General features: G+C 42.2%; 1 protein-coding gene and 1 non-coding gene across 2 annotated transcripts; both read right to left on the bottom strand.

The window, feature by feature from the left end:
- Window positions 1-413: 413 nt before the first annotated feature.
- Window positions 414-3,107, bottom strand: LOC102571075 (cytochrome c oxidase subunit 7C, mitochondrial). The gene is made up of 3 exons (XM_014597226.3): window positions 2,975-3,107; window positions 2,491-2,637; window positions 414-519 (listed from the first exon to the last, which is right to left on the bottom strand). The coding sequence occupies exons 1-2, from the start codon at window positions 3,047-3,049 to the stop codon at window positions 2,521-2,523; spliced, it is 192 nt and encodes a 63-aa protein (XP_014452712.1). The 5' UTR covers window positions 3,050-3,107; the 3' UTR covers window positions 414-519; window positions 2,491-2,520.
- On the bottom strand, window positions 2,099-2,160 carry LOC132249699 (small nucleolar RNA Z39). The gene has a single exon (XR_009461265.1). It is a non-coding gene; the product is annotated as a small nucleolar RNA Z39 (small nucleolar RNA).
- Window positions 3,108-11,345: the final 8,238 nt, after the last annotated feature.

Genomic DNA, 11,345 nt, shown 5'->3' on the forward strand with positions numbered 1-11,345 from the left:
ATAGGGAGCTACTGTCTGCAGGGGAAAACTTTGCTCCTATTTTTGGAGAAAGTGTATTGCAGCAATTTCCATACTGAAATCAAGCTGGACAGAATACAATACAGATAAAGTATGCTTTCAAGATCAATGCTTTTACCCTCAAATACTAGTTAGCATTTTTAATTCTTTAGTTTAACTGAACTCGCATGATTGTTTAAAGTCTTACTGGGACTAGAACAAGAGCCTACGATTGTTCTACAGTTTCTAGTTTTTGTCTAATTGAATACTAAAATGGAATAGTAGCAAGACTGTTTTTGTAGACTATACATGTACATTGCAAGCTTAGGTAATAGGCAAGATATAAATAACTACAAACTAGATGCAAGCAGTCAGAAGCATTTGATAGTTTGACAAAAAGATCTCATCCAAACCAGTCAGATGTAAGCTTTATTTACAGACACATCCAGTGTGGTAAATAATTTTAGTTTTGCTTTTTCATGGCAAGAGAAGGTGTTCTGCAGGAGATGCTTCATATCAAATCTGCAAAATAAATAAATAAATAAATAAATAAATGAGGAGAGATATGAGGAGATAGACGAACTCTACATTAATACTAAACCTGGAAGGAAGTCAACTGATTTAACACAATTAAGGTGGATCCCAAGCACTATTCACTTCAGATCTTTGTGAAAAGATCAGGGGGTGGCACTGAATGCATTTAAAACATAAGAAAACTCTACAATTAATTCACTAAAAAAACCCAACCCCCCCCCCTCAAACCCCCTCCCCCCCCCCCAAGACAGAATAATTAGTTGCAGTCTCACCAAATCCAACCTAAGAAAGTGTGTACTGAAACTCACAATTTATTCACCTAAAGCAGTCTTTAAGAAAGGTATCCAGCCCTGAATGAAGATGGGGAACCTACTGTTTCCCTTGTAGTTTGTCCCAATAGTTAGTTTTCTGTACTATTACAAATCAACCTAAAATAGAGGTTGGCTTAACAACCAGTCACTGTTCTTGATATACCCAGGTTATAGCCCTTCAATATTTTAAAGCTTGCACCCCCAGAAATATATATTTACACAATTAAGACCTCCCTTGTATATCCACTCAACAGTTTCATTATCTTTTTGTCATAACCTTGCAAAGGTAGCCAATATTCACTTGCTATGAGGTATGAAGTCTTTGCTGGCAGAAAACAGCAATTTCTTAATTCTTCATTCCTTGAGAAGCATGACCTTGCACTTGGCTTCAATGTTCTCAGTTTATCAAGTAATCCAGGATCATTATTTGAATACCCCATCATCATTATAGGCAATTCAATGATCAAGGGCTTCAGTAAATGTACTTACCATAGCCTTGATAGAACTATTAACAGTGCCAGGGCTAAATCAATTCCAGCAGACTCTTACTTGTTTTCCATTAACACCTCCTTTAGAGCCAGCCATTCAATTCTTACTCCATTTAAAAGTATTCACACACACTATACTTTCATTCTGAGTTAAAAAACTGTCATTATGCAGCTTCCACTCCTATAGTATCAAAAACTTAATCTGACTTTAAGAGCTTCATTATACAATGATAATGCTAACATTAAACGTCTATCTAAAAATTATTCATATAATTCAATTTGATCTTTTAATAAAGATCAGTCTAGGTTCTTCCTAGACAGTTACTGGCAGAGCTTTTTTTTCCTCTCTCTTTCAAACACTCTTTGCTAAAACCAATCATAACTCCCTTAGCTACATACAGCCAGTAAATATAGTTATAGAAAGCCATTTCAGCAGGGGCAAAAGTTACTGCAAATTTATCAATTTTTTAGTGCCGACATTAAACTAAATTAATTTTAAGATACGTTGGTGCCAACTGAATGTATATCTGACAAAAAAAAAAAAAAGCTGTCAAAGAAAATAGCTCCTTAAGATGAAGTTACTTTAAAACACACTTCCTCCAAAAGATGCACAGTCTATAGACTGCCACCAGTATGCATGCAAGAGGAAGAGGTATTTGTGGAAAGGTATTTGAGGAACGATATTCCTCAAAACTGAGGAAACTTAATGTTGGGTTTAAAGCACGGGTAAGATTTACATCCTAACTAATATTTTAGGCACATAACTGGCACATCAGAAAGCGTTTACAGTATCATGGTTTATCATACTGATATAGTCACATCATTTATGCCAGAGATGCTCAGAAGTGGAATTTATGCCTTTATATTACAATATTAACAACTATACTTAACTATCTGGCAGAAGAAAACTGAAACTAGCTAGTTTTCAGAGGCCAGCTGTGTAAGTTACCATCATTCCTTAATCCATTGCTAGCGAGCCCAGTGAAGGACCACCACACAAAGTTATCTTCTAAGAGGTTAAATAAGGCCAACTGTTTCAATAGCTTCAAGCATGACACACACCTGGCACCAGGAACCCTAGCTTCCCCCCCCCTCCCCTTAAAGCTCATCTTAGTCACGAGCACTTCCAACACAACCCTTTCCCTCGCACACTCATTTACCTAGTCTGCATGAATCAAAGCTCAGCCTTTTCACTTCTTAAGCAGCTGGTGCCTTACGATAAGAAAAGGGGCAAGAAACCCACTCCCAAGAAACACGGACATTACAGCCAGCAGCCGCCATTTGTTTTCCACAGAGAACGGCAGGTTCTAGAGGAGAGAGGAGAGCACGCGTGAAATGCAAGTCATTGAGTCCTAACGGGGATTAAAAGGCTTTTAGAAACATTACCCTTCCCATCCCGCGGGGGAGGGCAGGCCAGAGGGGAACAGTAGGGAAACGGAGCTCTTTGAAGCTCACAGACCCAGCGCTTCACATACAATTAAATATGAAGAAAGCAGCAGCGGGACGCATCTGCACAGGGCCCGGGGCGGGGGAGTAGGAGGCCGCTCAGGGCCCGGGGCGAGGGAGCAAGAGGCCGCGCCTGGGAGGCGGCCCGCGCTGCCCCGGCCCGGCCGGCTCCCGCCGCCGCACGGGCGCGGCCGTTACCTTCCCGGGCCCATCCTCGTAGTGAGCGCGGCGGAGGGCGGAGGTAGCGAAGCGGCGGACGCGGGCGGCGAACATGACGGCGTGAGCGCACTTCCTCCTTCTCTGCCTCGCGACCTTCCTGGAAGGGCGAGCACTGACGCTAGGTCTTCCGGGACTGCTACAGCAGCTAGCGCGCTCGCAGGCAGCGGGGCATTATGGGAAGCGTAGTTCCGAGGCCGTGTCACGGCCACCCGCGGGGCAGGAGGGGTCACGTGATCCTCCTGCGAGGACGCCTCAGGGCCTCCCTCCCACTGTGGCCTCCTTCTCGTTGCTGTTCCAGGGCCGCGCTGTGAGACCCTTCCGTGTTCTGCCCCAGAGGACAAACCTGTCTATATTGCAGGTAGAGAGAGACACGCACAGAACTGTATATGACATGTATGTGTATGTAATATACATGGGTGCACACGCAGCACACATCTATGTGTAGGCATGTGTGCGTGTGTTTATACAGGCAGGCAAGGGTCTTCGAGTAGACGCAGTATCTTTTATTAGACCAACCGAGTACAGGCAACCCCTGCTCAGTGCTCTTTATTGGTTCCAGAAACGCCCAAGGTTAAGTCAAATGAGCGTCAAGTGAAAATATTTGACAACCCAAGATGATGACTGCAGTTGTTTTTAATGACCCAAGATGGTGCCCGCGAGTGTTATAACAAACTTCGCTCAGCGCTAAGTGAAATCAGGTATCAATTTCAAAACAGCTTTATAGTGAAACAACACTAAGTGAAACAGTGTTAAGCGGGGAGTTACCTGGAGTTGGAAAAAAGTTCTTAGCGCTCAGGGGTCACATAATTGGTTTATATACATGTGGCTATGAACATGTCCATATAACAGCTGGCTGTACAACAAGCATGGAAAACACCAACATGGAAAACAAGCATGGAAAACACCAACATGGAAAACGAAGCTCAGACTGTTGACCCTCTGCGCCACTCTCGCTGGGAAGCGTCGGTTCTGGCAGTCACACAATCCCGCAGCATCTCTGCTTTGATTACAGTTCCTTTTCAAGCGGTCTTGGCTGCAGAGTAAAGCTTGCAAACGTGGCCTCAGGGCACCTGGAGGGCTCCAGAGCCAGAAAGGAAGCATAACATAATTTAAAAGCACAAAAAGAAATGCAGACCAACAAAACCTTGTGGTTTTTAAGCCCATCCGTTACTTCGGAAGCCTCAGTCACAATTTTTCAGTGCCTTAAGTTGGGGATGACTGGCTTTGAGACCAAAATACCTTCAGCATTCCCATGTAAGCTATGTAACACTTGTTTTATTGGTCACACAGTGACTTGCCATGTTATACAGGTAGGGGACAAATCCTACTCTAAAGTAAATGGAATTGATAGATATAACTGGGGCAGGATTTTCCCCATAGTTTCAAATGGTAAAGCAGTTAATGTGACTAGTAAAGCAGGAAGCTCATAAGCTACTGAGAGACATTGTGCACTGTATTACCATCTCGCGTAGTGTTACAATGAACATTTTTTAAGTCCAAGCTTGTGGATTGTGTCATTTATAAAAAGTACAGGTCTCCTCTCTTCTCACCTCTGCTATCTTCTCCTAAAGGAAGTGGAAACCCCAGAAGCCCAAACCCTGCTCAATGAAGGATCATCCCTGATTTAAACCATCCCAGCCAAATGTCTGTCGAACCTGCTTTTGTTAGTGTAAAAGTGACATAGCCATGATAGTGCAGAAATTATGCGAGGCAAGGATTTCTCATGCTGGTATCTTTATGGACCAGCTGTGTAGTTGGGATAGAGTTAGACAAGCTTTAGAATGCAAGACATTCTTCCTCAGGTAGGATCACAATGAGCCAGGTGCAGCATAGTAAACAGCAGCAGTGAGAGGGGGTGAGAGAAATTCCCAGGGGTAACAGACATACGGTGGAAGAATGTCTTGCATTCGACAGCTTGTCTAACTCTATCCCAAGTACATAGCGGGTCCAGTAAAAGATATCACCCTAAAAAGTCCTTGCCTCGCATAATTTCTGGGCCATCACAGCTACAACATCACTCTTGCACTAACAAAGGCAGGTTAGACAGTGTTATTCTCAGTGTTACACCTGAGAATTCCTCTCACCCCCTCTCGCTGCTGCTGTTTACTATGCTGTGCCTGGCTCATTTTGATCAGACTTGAGGAAGAATGTCTCGCATTTGAAAACTTGTCTAATTCTATCCCAACTACATACCGAGTCCAATATAAGATTTCACGCTAAGAAATCCTAACCTGCTTTTGAAAGTTTCCTAGGATAGAGATTCCACAACTTATCTAGGTAGCCTGTTCCAATCAATGCCCCCCCCCCCAAGTCTTTCTTTCCCAGGCTAAATAGGTTTTTAGTCTTTCCTCATAAGCCTTATGAGGCCCAGGCTCCTGATCATTTTGTTGTTCTGCACTGGACTCTTCAAACTGTCCATGTCCTTCTTGAAGTGAGGGCCCAAAACTGAACACAGTACTCCAGGTGAGGGCTCACACGGTGCTGAACAGAGTAAAAGAATCATGTCCCTTTATTTGCAAGTGACACTTCTGATAATACAACCCAGAAAGCTGTTGGCTACTTTTGCAACAAGAGCACGCTATTGGCTGATATTCAGCTTACGGTCCTCTATAACTCCCAGGGCCTTCTCTGCATTACTTCAGCCTAACCAGTCATTCCCCAGTCTGTATTTTCACATGCAATTATTCTGCTCTAAGGGAAGGACTTTGCACTTGTCCTTACTGAATCTCATCTGATTAATTGCAGACCATTTTTTTTAGTCTGTTTGGGTCATTCTGGATCCTAACTCTGTTCTCTAGACTCGGCAACTCCTCCCAACTTGGCATTGCCAGGAAATTTTCCAAACATGCATTCAATCCCACCATCCAGATCTTTAATGAATATATTAAACCATGCTGGAACCAGAACAGACCCTTGGGGAACTGTACTTGATACCTCCTCCCAACTAGACATTGAGCCACCGAGGACTACTTGCTGGGTACCAGTTATAATAACAATTCAACCAGTTATGTATCTGCCTTACAGTACTAGTAATTTCACCCAGTCTGTCTTTCCTTAGTTTGTTCATGATGGGAGATTGTCAGAAGCCTTGCTGAAATCAAGGTATATCACATGCACTGCTCTCCTCTCATCTGCAGAGCTTGTCATTTTATCAGGTTGGTGAGGCATAACTTGCTCTTGGTGAAACCATGCTGGCTGCTCCTGATCACCTTGTTCTCTAGGTGTTTCACAAGAGATTGCTTAAGGACCTGCTCTATGAGCTTTCTAGGTATCAAGGTCAGGCTGATCTGTAGTTTCCCAGGTCCTGCTTCTTTCCTTTCTTAAAGATGGACATTATACTGTCCCTTTTCCATTCAACCAGGACCTCACTTAGCATCCACAAGTTCTCAAAAAGGATAGCCAGTAGCTCTGAAATTACCCCAGCCAATTCCTTCTGTACCTTTGGGTTTATTCTGTCTGGCCCTGCTGACTTGACAGCATCTATCTTCTAAACCTTTACCCAGAGGCTTTCACTGGGCCTAGTTTCGACTTTGCACTTCACCCCAGAACATGTGTATGTCATCTGTATATATATGGCAACACCTCCTTTTTCTCCCTGCTGAACAAGCTATACCCATCTATGATTGTACTCCAGTCATGAGAACTATCCCGCCAGATCTCTGTAATCTCAATTACATCATAATTCTGTGATTATATTAGGATCTCCAATTCTTTCTGTTTTGCTTCTCACATTAATGTATACACATATCAGTATGTCCTATCCTCTCCCTGAGAACATTAATAGTTTATAAATTTTTATCCATGTCTTCAGGCTCTTTACTTACCTCTGGGCTTTTGTCTCCAACCCCCACTGTGAATCTAGTTTAAAGGCGCCCTCTGTAGGTTAGCAAGCCTGTAGGCAAAGACATTCTTCCCTCTCTTTGTCAAGTGGACCCCATCCCTTCCAAGCAGTCTATCTTCCTGGAATACCTTCACATGCTTGAAAAAGCTGAAGGTGTGCTAGTGACATCATCTGCACAGCCATGTGTTTATCTGGAGGATGCATCTGCTTCTCACCAGGCTTTTACCCTTGACTGGAAGCATCAGTGAGAATACCACCTATTGTATAATGTTAAAGCTAAACTCATGATTTTGAAGGCCTAACTAATGATGTTTGATTGCCAGTTTGGCATTAACAGGAGGAGTCTAACTATGTTGTTCTTGTGGTAAACAGCATCTTACTACATTAATAGTTTTACTGGAATCATTGCATCTTTAAGTGTAGTAAGATGGCACAGTTGGGCCCTTAATAAATGAATGCTTCCAAATATCTTTTATTTGTGAAAACAAATTGAGTATTATTACACATTTACATAGGGAAAGGCATAATTAAATTAGCTACTGTTACAAAACCTACTGTAGAAAAACATTGTAGGTTAGTAATTTAAAAAACATTAAAGGATTGCTACTACAAAATTGTATTGAAACAGCCTGCAGTCAATGGGAAGAGGCAAAAATGCTGTATGAATCAATAGATTTTGCTAAATATTTAAAATGTATCAAAATGAATTATTCACATGATCAAAATATGAAGAGTAAAGAGTTGGAAATAAGGTAAAAAGAGTAGATTTATTTAATGTTTGTGAAATAAATGTTTATGACGTACATAATAAAGCATGATTTTGGCGAATTTGTGAGACAAGGCATTTCTAAAAGAACAGAAAAAAACTATTCTGGAATATATAAATGGAAGCTATTGATTTACATTTGAGGTGCTTCTTGTTATGTGAGGACAAATCATAGAATCATAAAAAAATCAGTCTGGAAGGGTTCTCAAGAGCTTCCCTTGTGCACAGCAGGTTTGTGTCTATCTAAACAATTCTAGACAATTATTTGTCTAACCAGTTCTTTTAAACAATCACGGACAGAGATTCTACACTTTTTTCTGTGCAATCTATTTCAGCGCTTAACGACCCTCTCAGTTAGAAAATTCTTTCTAATATACAACCTGAATTTCCCTTACTGCAATTTAAGACTGTTATTTCTTGTCTTCTGTCTATTGCCATCCTGTTCATAGCCACGCGTCAGATGTTAGGAGAACATTAGCAAATCTCTGTCAGCTATCCCTTCCATAGACTAAATAGCCCCACTTCTTCCAACCTTTTCTCATAAGGCATGTTTGCTAGACCTCTAATCAGTTTTTGTTGCTCTCCACTTGACTTTTTCTAATTTGTACGTATCTTTCTTGACATGTGGTGCTCAAAATGGATGCAGTACTCCAGGTGAGGCCTCATGAGTGCTGAATAGAGTAGAAAAATCACTTCCCGTGACTTGCAAGTGACACTTTTGTTAATACAACCCAGTATGCTATTGGCTTGTTTTGCAACAGTGCAAGAAGAGTACACTGTTGCCTCACATTTAATTTATGTTCCACTATAAAGCCCCAGGTACTTTTCCAGAGTACTGCTGCCTAGCTAATCTTTCCCCAGTCTATATCTGTGTGTGTGTAGGATGATTGTTCCATCCTAAGTGCAGGACTCTGTACTTCCATTAATGAATTTAATTTAATTAATTTTGGACCTTTTTCCAATTTATCAGGGTCATTCTGAATCCCAATCCTGTCCTCCAAAGTGTTTGGCACTCCACCCAGATTGGTGTCATCTGCGAATTTGTTAAATGTGCCCTTCAGCCTATCCTCTAAACAATTAATTAAAGTATTAAACAATACTGGTTCAAGGATTGACCCTTGGAAATCCTACTTGATAGCTTACAAATAGACATTGGACCATTGATGACTACTCATTGAGCATAATGAACCAAGCAACTTATAGTACTTTCATTTGTACTGTATTTCCTTACCAATTCCTTTCCTCCTATCAACAAGACTATCATGAGACACAGTATCGAAAGGCTTGCTAAAAATCAAGCTTTATCACACTCACTGCTCTCCCCAACATTCACAAAACACATCACCTTGTTGTAAATGGAAATCAGGGTAGTAAAGCATGACTTGGGCTTGATGAATGCATGATCACCTTGGTATTCTCCAGTGCAGGGCTGTCAAACATGTGGCCTCCAAGCTGGATCTGTTCCATGGAGCCATGTCAGTCAGCCCACAGGACTCTCAAAAGATCCAGAAATTTGGGGGCTGGGCAAGTGGGGCCCTTTGCCAAACTCTGGAGCATGGTGCCTCATTGGGACTTATGTCAGTGGCAGGGGTGAGAAACAGCTGCATTAACCTCCATGCTGCCACTGCTGCTTGCCCTGCTGCATCTAAATCCACTCCACAAGGAGCCCTATGACTTGGATCAGGCTGGGGGTGGGATGAGTTTGATACCCTTTCTCTAGCTTCCAAGAAATAGATTCCTTGACAACAGGCTTCATAATCTTTTCAGGTACTGAGGTCAGACTAATTCTGCTGTAAGTTCCTGGATCCTTCTTCCTTTCTATGGCATTCCTTTTGACGCTAGCCATATGGTGGAAATATGTGGGGCTAGGAGGAGGGCGGAGGGGGTGTAGTTCAAGGAGGTAGCTGATAGCCTGGAAGGAAAGGGAACATGGTTATTTTCTGATGAGGATGTTATTGCTCAACTTGTAAAGGAGAAGGTAATAAAAAAAAGACTGACCTGTGGTGTGGTGGTTAGAGTGTTATGCTAGGAAATAAGAGAAGTCCTGGTTCAAATGTTCTTTGGGTGAGGGGATCTAGAACCCTGGCTTCCTATGTAAGCCTAGGCTGTGGGAGCAAAAGAGATGTGCATGTCCACACACTGGGTCCTTTTTCCATTTCTGAGGCTAAGTCTAGTAGTTACAGGTTTTGGCTGTTTGCATTTTGGGGTATCTAAAAGTACTAAATGTTCATAAGTAGTGTGCATATGGGCTAAGGCTGTTACTGTGCATGGTCAGTCTGTGTGGCTACATAGCCATGCAGAATTTAGTATGTGCACAGGGTTATATGCCCAGGAATAAAATTTCCCAGGTGAAAACTGCCCCGTGGAGGACTAAAGAATAGTTATTTAAAAGACCAGGAAAGAATAGATCTCTAGACTGAATAAAATTGCCTTCTAGAGGATTGTCAGGCTTCTCATTGGCAGAATGAGAGAGCAGTGCATCTCTGTAGAATGGAATAGGATTTGTCTCTAGGGGCTAGATTCTGTTCCACCATATTAGGCATGTAAAGCCTCTGCTAGACATTATTTTCATCAAGCAACTTGCAATATCATTCAATGGAAACTGTTACACCACATGACCTGTTTCATATTCATGGGGCAAATGATCCAGAAGTGAAAAAACACCCTGCAACCTTCTGCCAGCAAGGGGAGCTGGAGAGCTGCTGACAGGAGTTGTTATTCTCCACACCCTCACCTTCAGCTGTACTGCTAATGAGAACTATAGGGTGAAGGAGCTGCTCCCCTAACCCTTGCACACAGCAGAGGGGATCTGTGGAAAAGGGGAGAGGGACAGAAGGAATGGTGCTCAAACTCTGCTGGGACACCTTATGAACTGTTTTTATGTGTATGCTTGTTTACTTTCCCTAACACGTTCCTATTGTATGCAAGTAAAGCACACAGTATTGAGAACTGAGTGTTTATTTACACACTGGCTTCCACAGGAATGTAGTGGTTGAAGTATAAGACTTGGGCTAGGGCAGACATTACACACAAACCAATTTAAGTGATCGGAAACCAGTTTAAACCTGTAACAGAAAAGAAGTTTAGTGCACAAAAACCAGTTTCAAAATGGCCAACACCAGTTTAAGATAGACCTAGATGAAAGTAGTATCAAACTTAACTGATCCAGTTAATAACAGTTGACTTGATTATCAGTTCAATCCACACAGCTCAGAGAAACCTGTGAAGATTGAATTGATTCAGCCTCTGGCTTTTTGACTGTTTGTTCTTAGCCCCAAGACTGGTTGGTGAAAGAAAGCGGGGGGAAGTGAGTCATGATGACATCCCCTGCTGAGGCACCCTGGAGAAGCAGAGTTCAGCATGAGTCACAGAGGGTCCCCTTGCAGGAAGGAAGGGGCAGAGGAGAAAGCAGTTCAACCTGGGATACTGGAGGATTTAGAAAAAAAACCTATCACCCTGTCTATACTAGCACATGTTCAAATTGTTGTACAAATAAGCTACAAAGCTATGTTTAACAAGTAACATCTTTGTGTCCATTAGCATTTTTGTAGCTTATTATTGGGTAATAAAGGATTACACTAAGGCTCTTTCATCCACTTCAGTGCCTAATTAGTGGAATAGGATCTGGGTGTGTGTGTCCCCCCTGGAAAGAAACAGGATCATAGTCCTGAGACAGAAGTTTTTGGGTTAAAGAGGTTTCAGAGATGGAACAGTATATGAGACCTTGGCTTTCAATCCATATT

This window comes from Alligator mississippiensis, chromosome 3 (assembly GCF_030867095.1).
Source record: "Alligator mississippiensis isolate rAllMis1 chromosome 3, rAllMis1, whole genome shotgun sequence".
NCBI classification, from domain to species: domain Eukaryota; kingdom Metazoa; phylum Chordata; order Crocodylia; family Alligatoridae; genus Alligator; species Alligator mississippiensis.